Source organism: Myodes glareolus, chromosome 6 (genome assembly GCF_982192425.1).
Source record: "Myodes glareolus chromosome 6, mMyoGla1.1, whole genome shotgun sequence".
In the NCBI taxonomy this organism is placed as follows: Eukaryota; Metazoa; Chordata; class Mammalia; order Rodentia; family Cricetidae; genus Myodes; species Myodes glareolus.
In genome coordinates, this window is record NC_142031.1 from 118,260,332 (window position 1) to 118,287,816 (window position 27,485).

General features: G+C 38.5%; 1 protein-coding gene across 2 annotated transcripts in view; it reads left to right on the forward strand.

Annotated features, from left to right (window-relative positions):
* Positions 1–24,995: 24,995 nt before the first annotated feature.
* LOC125404339 (phosphatidylinositol 3,4,5-trisphosphate 3-phosphatase TPTE2-like) overlaps positions 24,996–27,485 on the forward strand; it is a 122,647-nt gene continuing 120,157 nt past the window's right edge. The window contains exons 1-2 of one of the 2 annotated variants that reach the window (XM_048440154.3): positions 24,996–25,145; positions 27,341–27,432. In XM_048440154.3, the coding sequence (XP_048296111.3) occupies positions 27,374–27,432 (59 nt within the window). In that variant the 5' untranslated portion in view covers positions 24,996–25,145; positions 27,341–27,373. Of the gene's footprint in view, positions 25,146–25,679; positions 25,994–27,340; positions 27,433–27,485 lie in introns of those variants that run through there. The other variant, XM_048440155.3, reaches the window with a different exon arrangement.

Genomic DNA, 27,485 nt, shown 5'->3' on the forward strand with positions numbered 1-27,485 from the left:
CATTGCTGGTGGGAGTGCAAATTTGTCCAGTAACTTTGGAAATCTGTATGGTGTTTTCTCAGAAAACTGGGAATCGATCTACCTCAAGACCCAGTAATACTACTCTTAGACTTAACTAAAAGATGCACAATCATACTACAAGGACATTTATTCAACTATGTTCATAGGCAGCATTATTTGTAATAGTCAGAACCTGGAAACACCCTAGATGTCCCTAATCCAAAGAATGGAATAGGAAACTATGGAATATTTACATGATGGATATTACCCAGAGGTAAAAAATACAATAATATCTTGAAATTTGCATGGAAATGGATAGAACCAGGAAAAAAAAGTCCTGAGTGAGGTAACCCTGACACAGAGAGACAAATGTGCTCACTTATAAGTGGATATTTGATGTAAAGGGCAACTAAGCTACAACCCAAAATCCCAGAGAAGGTTTGCAAAAAAGGGGACTCTAAGAGGAATATACACAGAGGAATCCAGGAAGGAAAGTAGTTAAGATATCATGGATAATCAGGAAGGGGTAGAAGGGAGTGGATGGGGGATGAGGACATGAGGAATCAATAAGACCAATTTGGAGGAGGGATGGAGAGAAAAAGCAATGAAAGAGATATCTTGACAGAGATATCTTAACCCAGAGGCATTAATGGGTTAGAGAGAAGCCTGGTGCTTGAAAAATGCCCAGGAATCCACAAGGATTACCCCTTATTATTACTAATACTCCTAACAATAGTGGAAAAGGTGCCTGAAGGGCCTTATCATTTGAATCAGATTGTGACTACCCTAATTGTCATCATAAAAGCTACATCCAGAAACTGATGGAAGCAGATGAAGTGACCCACAGTCCAGCACTGGGCTGAGCTCCTGGAGTTCAGATGGAAAGAGAAAGGAGTGATAATATCAACAAGTTAGCCAAGAGCATGATGGGGAAAACTACAGAGACAACTTACCTGAGCTAGTGGGAACTTTTGCACTATGGACTGACAGCTGGAAAACCTGCATGGGACTGAAGTAGACCCTCTGATGGTGGGTGACAGTTATGTGACTTGATCTAATGGGGAGGGGAACTCTTTCAGTGGCATCAGGAACTATCTTAGGTATATAGGCTTTTTGATGCCCATTCCCTACAGTGGGATACCTTGCTCAGCCTTGATATTGGGGGAGGGTTATGGTACTGCTTCAAGTTGGTAGGCCAGACCAACTCCCCAAGGAAGGCCTTAATTCCTCTGAGGACTGGATGAGGGGTGTGAAGAGAAGAGGTGGAAGTTGGAAAAATGGGAGGAAGGGGGAACTGAGGTTGGTATGTAAAGTGAAAATAAATTTTTAATTAAAAACTTTAAAAAATAACTCTCTAATTTCAGAAATTATATTTGAGGATCTTTTAAATAGTATAAAGAGATCTAATTTTTAAGAACATATTCTCCTTACATGATTATCAGCCAGATGCTCTGTTCAAGAAGACGTAGGAATGATTACTAAACAGAAGTTGTAAGAATGTATGAATTTTTCAGTCTAAGAGAAAAATTGATGAATATTTCATAAGGATTCTATTTCAGAGGTAAGTATTTCCTCTTGTTCATTACAGAAGTATATGCATTTTCCTATAAATACCTTATTAGAGAACTTGTAAAATGCAGTTCTAACAAGAGTGCATGTGAAGGTTCATTGTGTTCCATTCCATTAGACAAGCATTTATTGGTGCATCATGAACCAAGGAGAAATAGACTCCTCTTATGAGTGCATACTCTCTATAGCTCCTTTAGTCTACTTGGATAGGGGTGAGGAATATGTTTCTGAAATGTAGCAACAAAAAGGAAATGAATTAGAGTAGAACTTTCCATTTCATATGAAAAATTTTATGAGTCACATAAAAAAAGGAAAATTCAACTTAAATGCACATATAATGGATAAATTCTTATATGTGTGGACACATTCTGGCTAAAGGTGCTAGTTAGAGCATTCATAAATTGCAGCTGTATTTACGTAATTATAAAACTCCAGTTGAAACAACAACACAGTTCCTACACCTGCAGTTCAGGGTACTTTGCTGAAATAGATGGAAAGATGATAAGAGTTGGAGTATTAGGAAATCTATTAAATGTCTCTTTTAGCTATGACAGGGAAGCTACACCCAAGGAACTTCAACACTTTGGTTACATAACAAGATCTGATCAATGGAAACATCAGTTAAAATGCTAATTTGGATGAGGAAAATCTCATGGGGACTCATCACTAGATAATTTATGAGAAATATTTAATGTCTACTGATAGAATTAGTCTTTTCCAGAGATGTGCACACTTACAGATTATGTAATCCCATGTATTTAGACCTAAAACCATAAGCATATAGGAATACATAATGGACTCTGTAGATTACATCTCTACATTTTCCATTTATATGTGACAATAATTAAATAAAAGGAGGTCATATAGCAGAAGATCCACCAGAGGGGTGAGTTTGTTCCTGACCCATGGCAGAAGCCTGGTAAGGAGGAGCTCAGACATTCCCCGAACCCCTTGACTCCCTGGTTATTCTGCAGGGGCTACTCCACCCTGATAATCCCTCTTGCCTCCTATCCCATCCCAGCTTTCACCCAGGAACCCCTTCCCTTACTCTTCCCTTCTTCCCCTTCCTCAGGGCCATAAATTTCCCCAGCTCAGCCTGCTTGGGTGCTGGGACTGGGTGGTAAGTGCAACCCTGCAGGAGGGAATTCCTGTGTTTCAATAGCCTGCCTGCAGAAAGGTAGGCCTTTTGTCAGTGAGATCCCTGGCCAACAAGGGAACCTGACCCTGTACCAGAAGAACCATTAGAGAGTATTTGAAGGAAGAGATGGACAGGCGCCAAGGCAAGAATTCCTCCAACAATCTGAAAAACAACATGAAAACATCAGATCCCAGTGACCCTACAAAAGAAGGACTAGAACACCTTAATCCAGAAGAAGTAGAAAAAAAGTGCCATTATGAAAGCAATAGTGTCCCTTAAACAGGATATGAATAACTCCCTTAAAGAATTGGATGAGAAGTATAACAAAAAGTTTGAAGAAGTGAGTAAAGAAATGGACAAGAAGTATAACAAAAAGTTTGAAGAAATGAGTAAATTCATAAATGATACCTGGGAAACCAAGAAAAAAACAATCAAACAGGTAATGGAAACAGTTCAAGAATTGAAAACTGAAATGGAGGCAGTGAAGAAAACACAAACTGAGGGCAGACTGGATATGGAAAATCTAGGTAAACGAACAGAGACTACAGAATCAAGCATAACCAATAGAATACAAGAGATAGAAGAACAAATCTCAGATTCTAAAGACACCATAGAGAAAATAAATGCTCTGACCAAAGAAAACAGCAAATCCAACAAATTCTCATCACAAAACATCCAGGAAATCTGGGACACCATGAAAAGAACAGAACTAAGAATAATAGGCATAGAAGAAGGAGAAGAATTACAGCTCAAAGGCCCAGAAAATATATTCAACAAAATTATAGAAGAAAACTTTCCCAACCTAAAGATCAATATTCCTATGAAGGTTCAAGAAGCATACAGAACACCGAATAGACTGGATCAAAAAAAATCCCCTCGCCATATAATAATCAAAACACAAAACATACAGATTAAAGAAAGAATATTAAGAGCTGCAAAGGAAAAAGGTCAAGTAACCTATAAAGGTAAACCTATCAGACTTACACCGGACTTCTCTATGGAAACTATGAAAGCCAGAAGGTCCTGGATAAAGGTACTGCAGAAACTAAGAGACCATGGATGCAAGCCCAGACTACTATACCCAGCCAAGCTATCATTCACCATCAATGGAGAAAACAAAATATTCCAGGATAAAAACAAATTTAAACAATACATAGCCACAAATCCAGCCTTACAGAAAGTATTAGAAGGAAAATCACAACCCAAGGAATCTAACATTGTCAACACTGCCTACAATAACTCAGAGATTTAGCGACCCTTAATAAGCACATCTCAAAGAAGGGAAACACACAAACTCTACTATACACACACAAAAAAACCAATAACCAGAGTCAACAACCACTGGTCATTGATATCACTTAATATTAATGGACTCAACTCACCTATAAAAAGGCACAGACTAAGAGATTGGATACGAAAACAGGATCCAACATTCTGCTGTATATAAGAAACACACCTCAACCACAAAGACAGACATCTACTCAGAGTAAAGGGTTGGGAAAAGGTTTTTCAAGCAAATGGACCTAAGAAACAAGTGGGTGTGGCCATTCTAATTTCCAACAAAATTGACTTCAAACTAAAATCAATCAGAAGAGATGGAGATGGACATTTTTATACTCATAAAAGGAACAATTCATCAGGAGGAAGTCTCAATCCTGAATATCTATGCCCCTAATATAAAAGCATCCACTTATGTAAAAGGAAAACTTTTAGAACTCAAGGCAGTCATCAAACCACACACACTAATAGTAGGAGACTTCAACACTCCTCTTTCAGCAATGAACAGGTCAATCATACAGAAACCTAACAGAGGAAAAAAAAAGACATCACAATGGCCGAAGTAAATTTCAAAAGAAAAAAAAAGAAACCTAACAGAGAAATAAGAGAATTAATAGAGGTAATGAATCCAATGGACTTAACAGACATCTATAGAACATTCCACCCAAATAGGAAAGATTATACCTTCTTCTCTGCAGCTCATGGAACGTTCTCGAAAATTGACCACATACTCGGTAACAAAGCAAACTTCCACAGATACAAAAAAATATTACTAGCCACCTGTGTCTTGTCGGATCACTATGGAATAAAGTTTGAATTCAACAACAATTCTAACTCCAGAAAGCCAACAAACTCATGGAAGCTGAACAGTCAACTACTGAACCACCCCTGGGTCAAGAAAGAAATAAAGAAAGAAATTAAAGTCTTCCTTGAATTGAATGAAAATAAAGACACAACATACTCAAACCTATGGGACACAATGAAAGCAGTGCTAAGAGGAAAGTTCATAGCACTCAGTGCCCAATTAAAGAAAATGGAGAAAGCACACATTGGAGACTTAACAGCACACCTGAAAGCTCTGGAAAATAAAGAAGCAGACTCACCCAGGGGGAGTAGAAGACTGGAAATAATCAAACTGAGGGCTGAAATCAACAAAATAGAAACACAGAAAACAATCCAAAGAATCAATGAAACAAAAAGCTGGTTCTTGGAGAAAATCAACAAGATTGACAAACCCCTATTCAAACTAATCAAACGGCAGAGAGAGAGCATGCAAATTAATAAGATCAGAAATAAAAGGGGGGACATAACCACAGACACAGAGAAAATTCAGAGAATCATTAGATCTTACTACAAAAGCTTATATGCCACAAAATTGGAAAATGTGAAAGAAATAGACATTTTTAAAGATAAGTACCATACACCAAAATTAAATCAAGACCAGGTGAACAATTTAAACAGAACTTTAAGTCTTGAGGAATTAGAAGCTGTCACAGAAGCATTCCTATGAAAAAAAGTCCAGGACCAGATGCAGCACATCTATCCATGACCTTCTGGCTTTCATGGTTCCATTGAGCAGTCAAATGTAATTCTCATAGGTTTCCCTTTATATGTTACTTGACCTTTTTCCCTTGCAGCTCTTAATATATGTTCTTTATTTTGTATGTTTTGTGTTTTGATTATTATATGGTGAGGGGATGCTTTTTTTGATCCAGTCTATTTGGTATTCTGTATGCTTCTTGTACCTTCATAGGAATATCCTTCTTTAAGTTGGGAAGTTTTCTTCTATTATTTTGTTGAATATATTTTCTGGGCCTTTGAGCTGTAATTCTTCTCCTTCTTCTATGCCTATTATTCTTAGTTCTGTTCTTTTCATGGTGTCCCAGATTTCCTGGATGTTTTGTGTTAAAAATTTGTTGGACAGTTCAGTGTGGCTATAAGCCCTATCCTATAGCCACACTGATGAATATTTTTCACATCACCATAGAATCCTCATCTGGCAATGGATGGAGATAGAGACAGAGGCCCACATTTGAGCATTGGACTGAGGTTTTTATGAGGAGCAGAAGGAGAGAGAACATGCGCAAGTGAGACAGTCACATCTTCCTCGATCTATGTCTGACTTCCTCTCTGTCTGAGTGTCAACTGTAAACTGAAACTTTCCTCTTCCCATAATTCTCATTACCACACCTCTAATTCCTGCCTGGTTACCATCACCCTGTCTATACTTACTGCCTGGCTACTGGACAGTTAGCATTTTCTTAAAAATATACAAGTGAGAGGGTACATACCATTGTCCCATAGCAATTCCCCCCCCATTTATTTACAACAAGAATTCTGAATCTAATATACTTTGTTTAGCTTTTCTCCTGACCATTATCCATACCAACTTGTAACCAACATTCTAAACAATGGAAAATATCCATAGTCCATTTTTTGGGAATGTGGGTGTAGTTTTCTAGGCTACTTTCTGCTGATTTGGGGCACTGATAATTTTATGGGAACCTAAAGAAAATTTAGAATTATGATCAAGTTGTGACTGTGAGGCCTGGTCATCTCAGGCAGCAGAATTCAGACATCTGGGCCATCTGCTCCTATCAGAGATTTCTCAGGCAGGGGGTCTTCTTTGATCAAACCTGATTTTTCTTAACACAGAATGAATCCACAGCATCTCATTTACTGTGGAAACAAAAGCAAAATCTCTTCTCTGAAGTCACATATCTTTTGACTGTAATTTTGAGGTCAAGGTATTTTCAAAATACCTTTTTTGGATTAATTCAGCAGCATTTATAATCAAATGTCTTTTAGCAGCTGTTCCTCCTTCCTCGTCATTCAAACAATTCAAAGAGAGCATAATCACGTATGGTATCCAGATTCTCTCTGTGTTTTCCATCTTTATGTGGCTTTATTTTTAACTCTATTTTTTTTAAAGTAATTTTATTAAATTATAAAGAGTTTCCATTTATGCCCCTCCTCCCAACGCCCTCCCACTCCCCCCCTCCCTCTTCTCCTCCTTCTTTGTCCCCAAGGGCAGTCAGGGTCTCCTGCCCTGTGGGAAGTCCAAGTTCCTCCCCCCTCCCTCCAGGTCCAGGAAGGTGAGCATCCAAACAGACTGGATCCCAAAAATCCAGTATATGCAGAGGAAACCAGTCCCAGTGTCATTGTCAATGGCTTCTCAGTAAGACTGCAGGCCAGCCACATTCAGAAAATCCGGCCACATTCAGAGAATCTGGTTGGATCACATGCTCGTTCAGTCACGGTCCATCTGGCCTTGGTAAACTCTCATTAGATCCGACCCCTTGTATCAGTGGGTGATAGTATCCCTCGCAGTCCTTCGTCATTTTCTTCCTTCCATTTGGATCTTGGGGGGCTCAGTTCCGTGCTCCAACGCGGGCCTCCATCTGTATCGTCATCCAACGCCAGATGAGGGATCTATGGTGATAAGCAAAATATTCATCAGTATGGTCACGGGCCAAGGCCGGTTCAGGCACCCCCTCCTCTGTCCAGAGAACAATCTGGGGATCTCTCCTTGGACCTGGGATCCCATATATAATCAAGCTTCCTGTAAACTCTAATATGACTCCCTTAGTTGAAATATATTCTTCCCTGATCCCACATTCATCCTTCCTCCCTTCCCCCCATCCCGGTCAACAGAGCTTTCTCCATTCCTCCCCTACTCCCTTCTCTCTAACCCTCTCCCCTTCCAACAACCCTCCCACCCCCCCCATGCACCCAAGGTTACCTGGGACTCTTTACTATTTCCTACCTCCTGGCTGATAGCTAAAAAATCTTCATCAGGTTCGTCTTCTTATTTAGCTTCTCTAGGATCACGAATAATAGACTCAAAGACCTTTAACTATGGTTAGAATCCACTTATGAGTGAATACATACCATATTCTTAACTCTATTTCTTTTACTTTTACTTTTTGGCTTTTTGAGACAGGGTTTGTCTGTGTATCTTTGTCCTAGAACTCACTCTGTAGTCCATGCTGGCCTTGAACTCTCAGAGATCTGCCTGTCTCCCAAATACTGGGATTAAAAGTGTGTGCCACCATACCTTGAGCTCACAGAGATTTGCCTGCCTCTGTCTCCTAGCTGTTGAGATTAAAGGTGTATGCCTTCCACCCAACTACTCTCTTTTTTTCTTTATTTTAAGGCTTTATCTTTCTTTTTTATCTTTCCCAAGCCTACATATATTTTGAAATACACTGTAAATTGTTTAGAGTCTTTCTTTGTCTGGAACTATCTTTACTGTATCTATCTTTTTCTGACCACATGAGTCTTTAATTTGCTAAGTGATATGGCTAGGATTAAAGCCATGGGTTTGAGAGCTGGATCCAGTCCATTCCTTAGTTTTTTGCTGAGAGTCTAATCTCATGTCAGAGATTCTGGCTGGAGTCATGTGTTAATACACAACTCTATGGCATTTCAAGGTCCCTGACACCACCAAAAAGTATGCAGTCAGTTTTTCATCAACAACATTTAAGTGTTTTCTGGCAGGACCTCTTAAAAGAGCTGTAAAGTTTTGCAGCTATAGCTGAGTCAGGAAACCTCTCTTAATTGAGAGCACTTGCCTCTTTCAAGCAGAGCCCACCCAAGAAAGTTCTGCTATCATGAACTGTGCTTAATTCTACTCTTTTCTGTCTAGAATAACTTTCCAAGCTTTCTCAGGCTGTTGAGTGGATTTGGTTAGCCCCACATTAGCATGCAATTCTGTTGACTGAGGTGTCTGTCCTGCCTGGTTCTCACAGTCATTAAGTCCCAATGGAATCACACAGAGGTCTACATTAATTATAAACTGATTGTCCTACTAGCTCAGGCTTCTTATTAACTCTTTCCTTCATTCCTATATTAGCCCATTATTCTTGTCTGTGTTAGCCATGTGGCTTTATTGGTGAAGCAATCACATCTTGCTTGCTGTGTCTGACTTTCTCTCTGTCTGGATAATGACTGCAGACTGAAACTTTCCTCTTCACATAATTCTCATTGACACACCTCTACTTCTTGTCTGGTTACCATCATCCCACATATACTTCCTGCTTGGCTACTGTCCGATCAGCATTTTATTAAAAATAATACAAGTGACAGGGTCCAGACCATTGTCCCACAACACTTCAACACTCACAGCTCCCCCCACAACAATATTCAAGTCAAATCGTTAGTTAAAATTTATCAAAATTAGTAGAAATAGAAATAGATTCCAATAATGTGTGCCTTTTATTTTTAATATTGAATTTGATTTCCCAAAAATAAAATAAACCGAAGATGCAGAAGACACTTAGACAGCAGCAATGCCAGCTTCATCTGCTGAGCCCCATTCCAGCATCAGGACTTGAGTTGTCAGGAGTCCTCTAGGCCAAAACAGTTGCAGACTGGCAGTGGGTGGAACACTGCAGAGATAGCCAATAGTTCAGGCACAATCTCTTCCAGTACCCATGCAGAGGGCTGACCTGGTGATGCAGACTAGGGCAGCAGGACTGTCCCGGTCTCCACAGCCACCAGAGAGCTGTGCATGTGTGGAGTGCCCCTTGACACTTAAAAGAATAAATTAAAACAAATACACACACACACATATACTCTTTTAGTCCACAGAAATATAATCAAGCATTTTTAGACCTTTTATCTCTCAGTCTGCTTTGTAGTTTTCTGTGCCTATACCCTTGTCTTTATGATATTTTAAGGTCCCTTCACTGTAGTGACTCTAAGGCTGCCAAGATCTCTAGCAAACCTCCACAAGCAGTCATGCCTGTGCTTATTTTTTACTTTTAGTTCTCCTCTCATTAGTTCTTTCATTGCTACAGAACTGAGTGGAATGGCCCCAAGGCCTTCCAAAGAACACACAGTGTGTGATGCAGTAGACCCTAGTTAATTTGTCCTCTCTTCTGATCTTGCATTTCTGTTGCAGTTTTGGTTCATTTATGGGATCTGTCCCAAGAAATAAGATTATTATTATTATTTTCCACAGGATTATCATCTGATATTGATAATCTCCATCTGCCCTGTCTTTCTGATATGACACCCACCCCTGCATAGCAGGGTCCTTAAAAGTCCAGCTCTTAAAATTCCCCTCCCAGAAATCAAAGACACCACAATAAGCAAAAAGAATTAAAGTCTGAGGGTTAAGAAATCAACTCATCAAAGAATCCATCAATCCATGTCTCTTTATTCTTCTTATCTTCTTCTTTCTTATTCTGTACTCCTCCTTTTACAAACATTCTGAGTAATATATACCCTTATAACCAGCATTTCCCAGCCCTAGCAGGTTCCAGTGATAAAATTATTTTTCCCCATAAAAATCAGATAAGAGTTGAGAGATCTGTGACTGTCAACTCAAAGGTTTGGAGAGTAGCAAGTACATGTCCAGTGAACTCCTTAATGGAGAAAGTTAGTTGAGAAAGTAGTCAAATCATCATGGAATTCTAGAAGGGAAGGCTAGTGCACTACACTATATTTTTGATGGTTAGAAAGACAAGGCTGTTCACTCTCACCATACCTCTTCAATATAGTGCTTGAAGTTCTAGCAATAACAATAAGACAGCATAAGGAGATCTAGGGGATTCGGATTGGAAAGGAAAAAGTCAAACTTTCGTTATTTGCAGATGATATGATAGTGTACATAAGCGACCCCAAAAACTCTACCAAAGAGCTCCAACAGCTGAGAAACACCTTTAGTAATGTGACAGGATACAATATCAGCTAAAAAAATCAGTTGCCCTCCTTTACACAAAGAACAAAGAAGCAGAGAGGGAAATCAGAGAAACATCACCTTTCACGATAGGCACAAATAGCATAAAGTATCTTGGGGTAACTCCAACCAAGGAAGTGAAAAATCTCTTTGACAAGAACTTTAAGGCTTCGAAGAAAGAAATTGAAGAGGACACCAGAAAATGGAAGGACGTCCCATGCTCTTGGATTGGGAGGATCAACATAGTAAAAATGACAATTCTACCAAAAGCAATCTATACATTCAATTCAATCCCCCATCAAAATCCCAAGAAAATTCTTAACAGATCTTGAGAGAACAATAATCAACTTTACATGGAAAAACAAAAAACCCAGGATAGCCAAAACAATCTGATACAATAAAGGTACTTCTGGAGGCAATACCATCCCTGACCTCAAACACTATTACAGAGCTACAGTAATGAAAACAGCATGGTATTGGCACAAAAACAGAGATGTTGAGCAATGAAATCGAACCATAGACCTGGACATTAATCCACAAACTTATGAACACCTGATTTTTGACAAAGGAGCTAAGATTATACAATGGAAGAAAGAAAGTATAATTTAAAAATGGTGCTGGCAAAACTGGATGTCAACCTGTAGAAGAATGAAAATAGACCCATATCTATGACCATGCACAAAACTCAAGTCCAAATGGATTAAATACCTCAATATAAATCTGACCACACTGAACCTGATAGAAGAGAAAGTGGGAAGTAGACTGCAACACATGGGCACAGGAGACTACTTCTTACGTAGAACCACTGTAGCACAGACAATAAGAGCAACAATGAATAAATGGGACCTCCTGAAACTGAGAAGCTTCTGTAATGCAAAGGACACTGTCAGTAAGACAAAAAGGCTACCTTCTGACTGGGAGAAGATCTTCACCAACCCCTTATCAGACAAAGGTCTGATCTCCAAAATATACAAACAACTCAAGAAACTAGACATTAAAAACTCTAATTAACCCAAATAAAAACTGGGGTACTGAACTGAACAGAGAATTCTCAACAGAAGAAGTTCAAATTGCCAAAAGACACTTAAGGTCATGCTCAACCTCCTTAGCGATCAGGGAAATGCAAATCAAAACCACCTTGAGATACCATCTTACACCTCTCAGAATAGCTAAACTTAAAAACACCAATAAAAGTCTATGCTGGAGAGGATGTGGAATGAGGGGAACACTTTTCCATTGCTGGTTGGAATGCAAACTTGTGCAATCACTTTGGAAAATAGTGTGGCGGTTTTTCAGGAAAACTGGTAGTCAACCTACCTCAGGACCCAGCAATACTACTCTTGAGAATATACCCAAGAGATGCCCTATCATACTACAAAAGCATTTGTTCAACTACTTTCATAGCAGCACTATTTGTAGTTGCCAGAACCTGGAAACAACCTAGGTGCCCCTCAATAGAAGAATGATTAAAGAAGGTGTGGCACATATACACTTTGGAGTTTTACTCAGTGGTAAAAAACAATGACATCTTGAATTTTGGATGCAAATGGATGGAAATAGAAAACACTTTACTGAGTGAGATAAACCAGACCACCCAAAAATGAATATGGCATGTACTCACTCATAAGTGGATTCTAGCCTTAAGTAAAGGACATTGTGCTTATAATTCATGATCCTAGAGAAGCTAAATAAGACAGTGAACCCAAAGAAAAACATAGTCATCCTCCTGGATATTGCAAGCAGACAAGATTGCCAGGCAAAAGCTGTGAGCATGGGGTGTGGGTGGGGTGGGAGAAGGGGAGAGGGGGAAAGAGAAGGGAGAAGGGGAGGATTGGGGAGCGCTTGGGGGAGTGGGATGGTTGAGATGGAGGAAGGGTGTTTATGGGAGTAGGGAAGTAGATGTCCTAATTAAGGGAGCCATTTTAGGGTTGCCAAGAGACTTGACTATATAGGGGTTCCCAGGGGTCCAAGCAGATGTCCCCAGCTTGTTCTTTGGGTAGCAGAGGATAGGGTGCCTGAACTGGTCTTATCCCATAGCTACATTGATGAATATCTTGCATATCACCATAGAACCTTCATCTGGCGATGGATGGAGGTAGAGACAGAGACCCACATTGGAGCACCAGACAGCTCCCAAGGTCCAAATGAAGAGCAGAAGGAGTGAGAACATGAGCAAGGAAGTCAGGACTGTGAGGGGTGTGTCCACCCACGGAAATGGTGAAACTGGTCTAATGGGAGCTCACCAAGGTCAGCTGGACTGGGACTGAATGAGCATGTGATCAAACCAGAATCTCTGAATATGGCTGACAATGAGGGCTGACTGAGAAGCCAAGGACAATGGCACTGGGTTTTGATTCTACTGCATGAACTGGCTTTGTGGGAGCCTATTCTGTTTGGATGCTCACCTTCCTAGACCTGGATGGAGGGGGGAGGACCTTGGACTTCCCACAGGGCAGTGCACCCTGACTACTCTTAGGACTGAAGCGGGAGGAGTAGGGGAAGTGCAGGGAGTGGGAGGGAAATGGGAGGAAGTGGAAATTTTTAATAAATAAATAAATAAATAAATAAATCTTATTTTAGCTCAGTGATCTCAGAGTGAAATGATTCAATAGTTGGGACTTTGTGTACATTAATACCATCTGGTTCTTCACAGATTTGTAGAGTTACTGGTTGAATTTCATTCTGAAAGAGGTTGATATATTGTCACACATATATAGGGTTATTCAAATTGCAGTTTGTATTTCCTTTGTGAGAGCTTGTTTATCAAATAAGGAAAGCAAATGCTTGTAGACCTGTTTATCTTATTTTTGTTTTAGACATATTCTGGGCAACATATGAGAGAAATAATATTGAAGATATTAAATTAATTTAGCTTTAAAAACTACAGACTTCATAAAATTTTAAAGGCCTAAAATTTTGTCTTTTGATTCAATTGCCAAAAGATACAGGGAAACTTCCTGATTCTTTTTTTTTAACATTGAAAGCAGAAATGGTATTTATTTTATTTTATTTTTTTTTATTAAATTGTAAAAGTTTCCATTTCAGCCCCTCCTCCCAACACCCTCCCACTCCCCCCACTCCCTCTCCTCCTCCCTCTCCATCCCCTAGAGCAGTCAGGGTTTCCTGCCCTGTGGGAAAACTTCCTGATTCTTGCATAGAGATTTTAAGAACACAGTAATTGAATATTAATGTAGGAAATGACTACTTAACACAACTAGTTTGTATAGGCCCCTTTTATTTGCAGTATTTAAAGATAATGAGGCTATCTTAACTCTAGAATGTTAAAAGGTAGTCGATTTAGGTTGCTTTTCTGTAATTATGAATTATTAGATTTAAAAAGACATCCAGTGCCCCACTTATTTCTGAATGCAGGCAGTGAGTTAGGCATGTTGGTCACGCTCACTTACTAGGTTCCTCCAGTAGCAGGGAGATGATGTAGTCTGCTGAGACACTTTATGTAACTTTTAGTTATGCGGATATTTATTTGTCTTCAACAAGGTAAGCCATGTTTGCCTCATCTGTTTTGAATTTTTCTAGTATATTTCTAATATTTCTAGTCATAGAAGTTGTATGTAGATATCTTTGTGTTAAAATTTGGTTCAGAACCAGTGGGATCTCTGGGACACATACCAAGCCTATTTCTTCTGTTCTGTGTTTTGCTTCTTTGGTAAAATGATAATGGTTTTCCTTTTTTGCCTAATGTTGCATTCTTAACCTATGTAGAGCATCAGAGCTAAAACAGGCAGTGCATGCTATTACTAATTCTTTCCTCGTAAAGCTTGCACATAGTTTTTCCTTGTTAAGAAGATGTAAGATGTGACCTACTGTGTCTTTAAAGGGAAGATTTCAAGTGTTTCACTTATTCTCACCACATCACTGTCAGAGAAGCCACTCAGATTTGCCTAAGTGGTGTAGGAGGGTCTTCTTTCTATGTGTTGCTTTCATTGATTGAATAAAGAAAACTGCCTTGGCCTTTGATAGGGCAGCCCTTAGATGGGTGGAGAATACAGAACTGAATTCTGGGAGGAAGAAGGCAGGGTCCGGAGGGTCGTCATGGAGCCAGCTGCTAGGTCAGACATGCTGAATCTTTCCCGGTAAGACATGAGCTCATGGTGACATGCAGATTATTAGAAATGGGTTGAATCAAGATGTGAAAGTTAGCCAATAAGAGAGTAGAACTAATGAGCCAGGCAGTGTTTAAGTGAATACAGTTTCCATGTAATTATTTCGGGTGTAAACTAGCTGGGAGCTGGGCGGCAGGAAGTGGCCCGCCGCTCCTTTTACAATGCCTAAGGAAACACGATCATGATGATTCAAATAGTTTTCAATAATTCAGCTCCAAAAATTCTGCATACACTAATCTGCTGAAATTGTTTAAACATGAAATTGTCCCAAATAATTGTCACCATTTTAGTAATGTGAGCAACAAAGTTTGTAAAGTTCATTTGGCACTTGGTGGAAGGGACATGTCCATTTTTAACATAATTAGCAAACTATTATTAAGAAAAACCCTATGCTGTTTTTATCCAAAATGGAAAAAGACATCCTCCTCCTTGAAGTGGTACTGTAGATTAATCCCAGCAGTCTGTGACAGTGATTTATCCCCATAGTCAACAAACTGTTACAGTTAAAATTCTGTTTTAGAAGTTTAATCTTGAATTCCTAATACCCATGGACTTTTATCTGGGAAGATAGAACTTATCTTCTCATCCTGTCCCACATATCTCTCTATCTTTTCTTGGAGCTGATATACTTGTATCTGAAAATCCATGGTTTTCAATGATAGTATTTAGGAGAGTGTTGTTAATGATATATTTTAAGATGACTGTTTCCATATTGTCTTTTATTGGCTATGATAAATTCTACAGTAGATTGTCTTGATTATTGCATTTTTGTCTTTGAAATGTATATTTTGTCCTTGTTGATTCTTTATTTTTCAGGCATGACTTTATGGTTGGCTTTCAAAGGTCAGAATAAATAAAAATTTAAGGAAAGCAGTCTTATCTATTCACCCAAATATTTGAGTTTATGCTTATTTTTAATGAAGTCATGTTTATTTGAGTGTGGAAAGTTATGCTTTATAGGTAACAAAGTAGCAAATAAAGATGAAATAAAGCAGATGAAATAAAATAAATAAATAAAAAGAAAGAAAAATGAAAGTGAAAGTAAGCCCTTTGTGATGGTTCACACCTGGAATAGCACTTGAGCCTGAAGCAAGAAAAATATCTGAGGCTTCAGGTTACCAAGGGTTCCAGAGGAAGAAGAGGTTTTGTTCTTCAAAGAACAGAAAAAAAGAGAGTATGTAAAAATGATGGGAAATAGTCACATGGATTTATGTAAACACAAAATTACATTTACATTTATGTTTTGAAGACAACAAAGAGATTTTGAGTGAAAGAGTGTGCTACTTAAGTTTTACAGCAGGTTGGCGACAGGGCCTAAAGGAGCAGCCACCATTACCAAAATACCGAGAATCGAGCAATGACATCATAGCTACCAAGGGTCTAATTGAAATCTGTACTACTCATAGGTCAACATATTGGACTCTGGTATTAATAAAATGTCAAATTGGCAGACATGGTTAAAATAAAATATAAAAGTATGTTGATTGAGGTAAAAGTAAAATAAATTGCTAAATCACTGACTTTCTCTTCATGATGCCTGTGAGTCAAGATGTGGTACTCTCAGCTTCCCTTCCAGTACCATGTCTGCCTGTGTGCTGCCCATGCCCCTCTCCATGATAATAATGGACTAAGCCTCTGAAACTGTAAGCAAGTTCCAATTAAATGTTTTCATTTATAAGAGCTTCCTTGGTCATGACATCTCTTCTCAGAAAAAAAACCAAAACACTGACTATGAGATCATTCCTCAAAAAAGATACATTGATATTTCAAAAATAGCATTTGCTAAACTATTTGACTGTGTTTAATTTTTTTTGGATTTTTGAGATAGGGTTTCTCTATAGCTTTGGAGACTGTCTTGGAATTTGCCTTGTAGACCAGGCTGGCCTCAAACTCACAGAGATCTGCCTGCCTCTGCCTCCCAAGTGCTGGGATTAAAGGCCCGTGCCACCACCACCCAGCCTTTAAAGTAATTTTATACAGAAATTAATTTCTTTCAGTTGATGAGAAGAACTCACATTCTATTCTTAAAATATTTTGTATCTGCCCTAATTTCTGCTCCTCAAGTCTAACATGCCCATTTCTCCAAAACTCTGGTATAGGAACTTTTTCTGCTTCCCCTTCACATGTCCATCCTCCCCAACCTATACTATTCTATTTCCAAAGACCTTTCATTAAATGCAGTTAAGATGAAATCTGGCATGCTAAGTGTGTCCTAATATGTCCTTCCTGGTCTGACTCTAGACATTGTCATCTCCTACCACTCTTCCCTTCAGATACTCTAAACACATGGCCTTCTTTTTGGTTCTTATATGCATCATATCTTCTCCTCCTTGGGGCCTTTTCTTCTTTCACCCATCATTCTCTTTTCTCTGCTTTTTGGTCTTTTCAAAAACAGTTGTTTTAGAAAATTTGTTATAGGCAAATTCTAATAATGAAAAGCCAATAAATATAGTTGAGGAAATAATTTTGTATAAGAGTCACAAAAAACTGGCAATCAAATTTCTACACATTATTTAGCTAAGAGAAATAAAGTACGTATTCACAAAATGATTTGTTTTTTTAATGTTCCTAAGGACTTTTATTAGTAATATTCTGTGATGATTAATCTTCACTGTCAACTACATTGTACTTATAGTCAGCATAAAAATATACCTCTAGTTATGTCTATAAAGATGTTTCCAGGTTTAACTCAGCAGCATAAACCCAATCTGAATATGGGCAGTGCCTTGTCTGTGAGTGGGGGACTCAGACTGAATAAAAGGGAGAAGCCAAGCTGAATTCCAATGCTAATCTCCTCTATTTACTGGATGTGACTGCAGTGTGCCCAGTACTTCCCCCACCATGATGGACTGTATCCTCAAACAATGAACAACAAATTTTTTTCTTTCTTGACTTGCTTTTGTCAGGCATTTTGGTAAGCATAAGAAAATAAACTGATAACAACAAATCCCACACTAAGAACAACCCAAACTCCAGCAGAAGAATAGATCCACAAATTGTACTGTACTTTTATATCATACAAATCTATTAACATGCAATTCCAAGGGCAAGCAAAAATAGATAGAGATAGACATGAAGAGTACTGCTTCCAGTTGTGTGAGAGGCAGAAGTGCATTGGTTTGAAAGGCATATGAGAACTTCCATGGGTAACGGAAACAGTCTGTGCCATGCTTTGAGTAATGACTTGAAACACATAGATAGAAAGATAGATAGATAGATGATAGATAGATGATAGATAAATAGATGATAGATGGATAGATAGACAGACATGAAGTGCATCTCAGAAAGTGACATAATCTTGTGTTATTTTAATCTGGTTACTTAGAAGAGGCTCTTAAAAGAGTCATATCTAATGAGTTACACTGTTTTCTTTCTCACTTCCTTTACCTCTTTTGGATCATATTCAAAGGTTGCATATGTTAATGTGAGCGGTTACCACACACTCTGCTCTCCAGGCCTAAAGACTTTTATAAGTAGTTTTATGATTCCATGTATCATTCCAAAGCTGCATCAGATTAGAAGATGGATGGTAGAAAGTACACATTCAGGCATATTAGCAATTGTATAGGTTCATATTGTGATACTAGGGAAGAAAAATTAACTCTAAATCATGACATAAGAATTCTTAAAGTGTGTGAGCTTGTGATAACAGATAAAATCAGGCTATTGTATCTTTTCCTTCTGGGGGGAGGGCATCATCTTTTATAATAGATTTTTATAACAGATTTCATTCTGAAACTTTTTTTTTGTTTGTTTTTGAGATAGGGTTTCTCTGTAGCTTTAGAGCCTGTCCTGGAACTAGCTCTTGTAGGCCAGGCTGGCCTTGAACTCAGAGATCTGCTGGAACTAGCTCTTGTAGGCCAGGATGGTCTTGAACTCAGAGATCTGCCTGCCTCTGCCTCCCGAGTGCTGGAATTAAAGGAATGTGCCACCACTGCCTGGCTTTATCCAGAAATCTTAAGTATAGCCTGTTTCAATGCAAGGCAGAAAATATAAGTGACAATTACATAAAGAATATAATTTAAATAATGTTTTTGTCTTGGTGCTCTAAGGAATAAAACTTCAGATATTTAAATTAATCCAGATAGGGATTAAAGTCATTCTATGGTATAATCTGGGACTGTTGCTAAAAAAGGGGTAAATAAATAATAGCAAACAACCAAGTGCAACTCTAATCAACTAGAACGGGTCATGCAATCCAACAAGAACTTACTGAGCACTCTCGCTGCCAGTATATATATATTTTTCCCTACAGTAATGATGTGGTAGGAGGAATACTAAGGGATGTGGAAAGCACATTCTTGTGGACCTTTTTGCTCTGAACACACACCAAATTTAAGCTATTAAAATGGTCTTGCTAGTTCCTCTGGAAGTATGCCATTCTTAATGGCATACTAGAGTGTTTTAACGGTGATTTTTACTCTACAGACACATGACTATAGAAACTGCCCAGTGAGCTTTGACACCAAACCAAACCAAGCCAAAACAGAGCACAAATGCTGTCAACTGAATACACTTAGTTCTCGTGTTGAAGGAGGTAACCCTTCCAAAGAGCATCTTGGGGAGGGTGGGGAGAAGGGGGTACTCCTACTAGGAGGGTGGGGAGAAAGGGTACTCCTACTATGAGGCCCTATCCATTAATTTGGAATCTTGCTTGAAATAGATACAGGGATAAGGAAACCACTGAGAAATCAGGAGAGGGAGACAACAACTGTTGAAAGAAGAAAGCCTGGAAATGTCAGACATAGTCAGGAGAGAAGGGTATGAAGGTGTAGGAGGGTATCAGGGAAATGATCGCTGCCAAGCAAATTTGTTTTGTAATTGTCAAAATCATTCTTGGATAATCTCCCCAACTTGCCAGGTCTAAGGAAACTTTAAATTTCAACAATATCACAAATACAGGCAGATGTATTTTAAATTACAGATGAAATCTAAATTACAAAGTTAAATTTAAGTGGCAAATAACAACTTTATTTGTGTTATTCTAAGAATACTTTGAATACTACGGGGGAAAATCCAAACAAAATATCTTACTAATTCCGAAGTGTTAGGCAGGATGCGAAGCTCACCCAGGACAGGAAAGCTGGCTTGACTTACACCTGGGGAAGCCACATGCTTCCAGACTGCAGAGGGACTGCCCTACCGAGGGGCTCTTCCATCTCCAAAGGTCCCCTTCCCATCCTGTAAATGCCTGAGAGCCCGCAACACGTGCACAGCCTCACTTCCGGGAGAGCGTGCGGTTTTCTGGTGTCTACCTAACGAACTCCAGTACTCTTTTAACAGGTAGGATTGTATTTTCACGTTCTCATTTTTTTTAATGTTTCTGAAAACAAAAATTTCTTTTCTGGAAATATTTTTGGGCTGAGTAAGTTTCCTTTAGAAAAACCTGATAGCTTTTCAAGGGGCTTCCGGTGCTTCACCAACTGGGAACAGTTCCTCAGGGAAAGTAAGCCATGGAGAGGAATCCCCTCAAATATAACTTCATGGTGGTTGCCAAGATTCCTTCTTTTGGCAATGCTCATCATAGTTCTTTGTTGTGTTGGAATAAAGTAGAGGACAAATGCTGAGTGACAAAGCCATGCTGTGATTCTCAAGTGGAGCTAAAGGAGCATCCACCCCACTCTGTTCTGTAGTGAGGAAACAGGTCCAGAAGAGTCACCAAGTTTAAAAATAAGTCAAAAGTTTAAAAATAAGATAACTTCAGGTTTAAACTTAAGTCAAGGCCTTAAAATGAAAAAATATATATTTAATTTTCTTTTTTTTCCTTTTTCCCCGAGACAGGGCTTCTCTGTAGCTTTGGAGCCTGTTCTGGAACTAGCTCTTGTTTATTCTTTTTGTTTTTTGTGGCGGGGCTTCTCTGCGTAGCCGTGGCTTTCCTAGAACTCACTATGTACTCCAGGCTGGCTTTGAATCCACAGACATCTGCCTACCTCTGTCTCCCGAGTGCTGGGATTAAAGGCATATGCCACCACTGCCTGGCTAAAATTAAAATATTAACTGCAAATATCATTATATTGTAATAAATTTGTAATAACAGCAGAACATTCAGGTACACCCTTCCCCAACTCCCACCAGAACTAACAACTGTACAACCACAGCACATCTGTCAATATTGACACGATACTTTTAAACTGTTAACCTTATTTAATTGTACAAGTTTCCCTCCTTAGTATATTGACTATCTTGATATATTTCAGAATCTCCTAATATTATGAATCCCGGCTAGGAAATTCTGAAACCCTTTTTTTCTCCAAGCTGTCATAGTTATTAAAATACCTAGGCCTATTTATTTATTTATTATTTATTTATTTATTGTGGAGACAGGCTCTTTTGCATTTTACAGTGATCTAGAACTCAGTGTGGTAAAAGTAAATAAACTTGGAAGTCTGCTCCTCTTGCCTTTGCCTCTAGTTACTGAGAATACAGATGTGTGCTATCTTACCTTTTTATGCAGCACTGGGGATGGAACTCATGGCTCTGTGCAGGCTACACATGTATTCCACCAGCTGAGCTTCATTCCAGTCCCAATTTTTCTCTTTTATGACTTTAAATTTATTTGATTCTTTTATTGGTGCATATGAATGACCCACAGACTTGTTAAAATTCATGCTTTCTGGGTACCATGAGACTCTGCTTACCCAAAGTGCATTCTCTTGGTGCTAATTCTGCAGTTCCAGATTCATGTTGAGTAGGTAGAGCAATGGTTCTCAACCTTTCTGCTGCTGTGACCCTTTAACACAGTTCCTTATGTTGGGGTGACCCCCCAACCATAAAAATTACTTTTGTTGCTACTTCATAGGTAATTTTGCTACTGTTATAAATCATAATGTAAATATCTGATGTGTAGATGATCAGACCCCTGTGAAAGGGTTGTATGACCCACAAAGGTGTCAGGACCCACAGGTTGAGAACTGTTGAGCTAGAGCTAAGCCCTCACCTGTAAAGTAACACATCAAAAAAATGTAATGGACTGGCTCAATAGTTAAGAATACTGACTATTCTCCCAGAGGATCTGGAATTGATTCCCGGCACCCATACAATAGCTTATAACTGTCTGTAGCTCCAGTTCCAGGCATCTAGCACCCGCTCTGGCCTCCACTAGTACCAGGTAAACACACAGTGCATGCACGTACATACAGGTAAAACATCCATCCACATAAAATTAAATTAAAACTAAAAATATATATATTTAAAAAATCAACTGTCATATGCAGTAGGCAGCACCTCTGAACTATGTATGTGTTCCTTAGTGCCTTGTTTTAAAAAGTAATTGTAGAAATAAGAATAGTTTTATAAGACAAGAATTGGCATGAATGTTTTTTATAACTTTGATAATGATGTGATCATCAAAGTCCTCAGCAATAAACTCATAATTATATATGCACCATCACTGATGTAAGTGCCCATAGAATTTAAAGCCAGTGTTACAGAAAAAATTAAATGTAAGTCTTCAACGTTAGCTTTTTAAGTTTAATTAAAATACAATTACACCATTTATCTCCATTTCCTCCCTCATACCCCTCCTGTGTCTGTCCTCCATCCTCCAATTCTTTGCCTCCTCTTTTTAAATCATCGTTTTCTATACACACACACACACACACACACACACACACACGTGTGTGTGTGTATGTACGTATGTATAAAAGAATATAAAAGTGTGTCCTGTTTAGTCCATTCTGTGTTGCATGCCCATATGTTTTTAGGGGTGACCATTTGACATTGAATAAACAATCAGGGGGCTCATCCTTGGGAAAGACTAATTCTTCTTCTCTAGGCGGATGTTAATTGCTTGTTGCTCTTCATCTAAAGGTAGGGGCCTTGTGAACTTTCTTCCCCTGTCTTTGTTGGAATTTCAAAAAACAGTCAAAATGACTACAATCTACACATGCACCTTTTAATAACTCTAAATAATAATGGACTGACTCTAAATCTAAGTGACACAGACTGACTGAATAGATCAAGGAACAAAATCCAATCTGTTGTCTACAAGAAACTCAGCTTTAAAGATAGACAGGACCACTTATAGTAAAAGGACAGAAGAAAGCATTCCAAGCAAAGGAGGTAGCAGGCAGACATTGCCATCCTAACACCTGACAAAAGAGACTTCAAAGTAAAAGTAACCAGAAGAGACAAAGAAGCGCACTAATCAAGGCATCAGTTAATCAGGAGAACATCACAATACTAAAACTTAGATGCACCACTCTGAGGCACCCAATGTAGGCGATTTCAACACTTCCATCTCTCCAATAGACAGGTCATTGGGACAAAATATAAAGAGAGGAACCTTAGAACTAAGTGACATCTTACATCATCAAGTGGACCTAAGAGATATCTATATGATAGTCCACCGAACACCAAAAAATATACACTCTACTCAACAACACATAAACTTTGAAATAACCCTTATCTAAAGACACAATGCTACCTTTTTTAAAAAACATAATCAGTTTATTTTCAATTTGTTTCTTGTTTTTTGAGACAGAGTTTCTCTGTGTAGCTTTGGAGCCTGACCTTTTTACTTACTCTGTATTCCTGGGTGGCCTTGAAAGCACAGAGATCCATCTGCTTCTGCATCCTGAGTACTGGGATTAAAGGCATATGCAACCGTCACCTGACAAAGCAAACTTTTAAAAAATATTTGTTGTTTTTATTGAGTTATATATTTTTTCTCCATTCCCCTCCCTTCCTCTCCCCTTCCCTTCTACCCTCTCTCCTGGTCCCCATGCTCCTAATTTACTTAGGAGATCTTGTCTTTTTCTACTTCTCATGTAGATTAGATCCATGTATGTCTCTCTTAGGGTTCTCGTTGTTGTCTAGGTTCTCTGGGGTTATGAACTGTAGGCTGGTTTCTCTCTGTTTTATGTCTAAAAGCCACGTATGAGTAAGTACATATGATATTTGTCTTTCTAGACTGGGTACCTCACTCAATATGATGTTTTCTAGATCCATCCATTTGCCCACAAATTTCAAGATGACATCCTTTTTTCTGCTGTGTATTACCTCATTGTGTAAATGTACTACATTTTTCTTATCCATTTTCAGTTGAGGGGCATTTAGGTTGTTTTCAGGTTCTGGATATGACAAGCAATGCTGTTGTGAACATGGTTGAGCACATGCCCTTGTGGCACAATTGAACATCCTTTAGGTATATACCCAAAAGTGATATTGCTGGTTCTTGAGGTAGGTTGTTTCCTAATTTTCTGGGAAATCACCATACTGATATCCAATGTACCAGTTTGCACTTCCACCAGCAATGGAGGAACGTTCCCTTTACCCTACAACCTCTCCAGCATAAGTTGTCATCAGTGTTTTTGATCTTGACCATTTTGCAGGTGCAAGATAGACTCTCAGAGTTGTTTTGATTTGCATATCTCTGATGGCTAAAAATTTTTAGCATTTGCTTAAGTGACTTTCAGCCATTTTAGATTCAGCTGTTGAGAGTTCTCTGTTTAGTTCTAGACTCCATTTTTTGTTGGATTATTTGTTCTTTTGATGACAAATTTCTTAGTTTTGTATATTTTTTTTGGAGATCAGCTCACTGTCCAATGTGAGGTTGGTGAGATTTGCCGAGGTTGTAAAATATGAACCAGGAAGCTTCATGCACTATAGACCCATGATTTCTGCCTCTAGGGGGAAAACAGGATGATGCTCAAAGAAAGCCATTATGTCCCTATTCCCAAGATTAGGTTTTGGTGTGCACCATGAAAAAATAAAGTTGTGAAAGGAAATTAGGTGACCCTATTGTGTGTAAAGAAAAAAGAAAAAAATATAGATGATTAGCTAGACCACTTGTTTAAAGTTTTGTAGAGTAAAAATAGGATAGGAATCTGCAACACTGAAACAAGAAACTGGCTGAGATATACTTGACTTGCTTAAAACTGTGTTAATCAACAATAAAAGAGTCATTTGGTGGGTGAAGATGTTAATGGGAAAATTAATACAAATTATACAAAGAAAAGTGTTTAACTACTTGTGGACTTCTAAGAATAACATGTAACTTCTGATCATAAGGTGATTATTTTCTGTGTAAAGAATTTTTAATTTTTTTTGAAAATATGTAACTTGTGGTTGTAAGGTAATCTTTTCTTACATAGAGACTTTTGTCTTAGGTAGTATAAAAGGAATAAGAAAAAATAGAGTCATAAGAGAAAAAGAACAAAGAGAAAAATAAAATAAAGACCTAGGCTTTGCCTTTCAGATCAGTCTCCTGTGTGTTCAGTAGTGCCAACTCCGTACCTCTTCTCCAGTTTTTCTGATCCATTGAAGCTGGATGTCAGAAGCAACTTTAAAAAAGCTTATAATACAGACCTTATGGTGTCAGAGAGTTTGAGTCCATGATGACAAAGCAAAGGTATGACAGTAGGAATAGCTGAGAGCTTACATCTTCATCAACAATCACAAGGCAGAGAGAGAATACTGGAAATGAGGAAAGTCTTTGAAGTCTCAAAGCCCACCTCCAGTAACACATTTCCCCCAGCAAGGCCATACCTTTTAATCCTTACCAAACAGTTCCACCAATTGGGACCAAGTATTCAAGTATATGAGTCTTAGGGACCATTCTCTTTCAAACCACCACAAGAAGAAACATCCTCTCTGTTAGATTTGAAAGGAAAAATATAAGCCAGATGATCGCTGCTCTGAGATATAGTCCTGTGATCTTCGTTCTCCATAAGTTCTTAACCCCTTTGCCTGTGCTCTTTAAAGGGAATAGCATCTGTTCCTAATTTCCAGCTATATGGAATCAAGCTCATTTTATTTCCCAGTTCACAGCAATCTCAAGACAGCCAGAATCTTTGTCTTTGGGTTGCCATGGCATGGAATTCTATTTGCATATTGGCTTGTTTCTTAGAAACAGATAAAAAGACATTGAGGGTCTAAGCAAGGATATTCTATCCCACTTTCTCGAGTTTGTTTTATTATCTCACTCTCCTTTTCACTAAAAGAATTTGAAAAGTGAAAGTTTTAGGGGGGGAAGTTCTGGTGTGTGAGCCTGGGGAGAAGAGAGGGTTTACTGAAGTTGTTAGGAGTACTTAAGCATGAAGGTTTGTCTTAGCCCCGCTGAGGAGAGAGAACCAACAAGCCTCTTCCTTCCTTGAAGGACATGCAGAACCTCTATCCTGGACAGAACCATTAGGTTGGCAGATATAGCACTAACCTTATTCCTGGCCATGAACTGACTGATCTAATTGACTTAACAAGGTTAGTTTGGGGAAAATTAATAAGAAAAAGAAATGTAAAAAAGAAAGCTGTTACCCTGAAGGGTAGCAGGAGAGAAGAATGGCATCGGGAACTGGAGTGAAGTCTGTTTCTCCATATAGTTCGAGGAATGGCTAAGTTATAAGACATTAGACTTTCTGTGTTCCTCTGCCCAGCCTTGTTGCCTAGTCCCATTGCTGGTATAGCTCTTTCCAAGCCCCAGCAAAAGTAGTGCCTTCAAGTAACGGGGCTCACAATTGGCAGGAAGTGAAGTGAGGACCCCCTAGAGATATGGCTTTATTTTGGCTTGTCCTGGTTCCCATCTAAGAGACTCCAAACACAGTAGGAGAGGTGTTAGATTCCTGTTTCCACTGTGTGCAGATGGTTACTGCTGGAAGATATAGATTTTATAGATGTCTGTGTTACTGGCTCCAAATCATAGCCAGCATCATTGTCTAAAATTGGTATATTTATTTTTTATGTTCATTGGTGTTTTACCTGCATGCATGTCTGTGTGACAGCACTGAATCCATGGGACTGGAGTTACAGACATGTGTTAGCTGCCGTGAGGATGCTGGGAATTGAACTGAGGTCCTCTGGAAGAGCAGCCAGTGCTCTTAACTGCTGTGTTATCTCTCCATTCACAGATCTATTTATTTTTGTGTCTTAAATTTTAGATGGTTCTGAAGACACTATGCTGTTATTAACTTGGCTGATTATTTGAAAATCTCTATTTACTGATGACTGGCAGTTTTCTGGAATAACATAAATCCACTTTTAACCTATTCAACATAGCTCTCTTCTCTTCTCTTTGACCTTGGATAGTCTTTGACTAGACTATTTCAGGATGGAAATATTGTAAATTACCCTGTTGATTTAAAAGTGGTTTGAAGTCAGGCATGGTGTCACAAACCTAACATCAGGAGAATGAGGAAGGAAGATTGCAGGCCAGCTTTGTCTACAACACAACACTTGTGAAAAAAACAACAAGAATAAGAAAGATTAAAAAAGAAGGTTTAATTGCACTTTATTGTCCCATGTAGTAAATGTGTAATCTCTAAAATAGCTTATATTTAAACTAATATTAATTTTTGTTGAACATTCAACAAATCTTTCCTATATGTCTGGAATTGAAATATCAAAAGAAAACATAATTTATGTTTCACAGATATGACAAATTTGTACAAACTGCAGATTTAAGAATATTAAAGATTCAAGACTTTCCATATAAACATGTATGTATATAAAATTTATAAATATATAAGACTGATTTCTATCCTGATTTCAATAATATAAAATGTACTTTTAACACATTGAATATAAAATTCATTTATGCCATTTGTTTTTTAGGCTGTGGATTAAGTTTAATCACAAGATAATATCATGCAGGGATTTAAGAAGAGCCCTTTGTATCTCTGGTTGGAACACTATGGATATAACAGGTAAGTGACACCTTTCAAATGTGCTGTTCTCCAAACACAGCTCTCAGTATGGT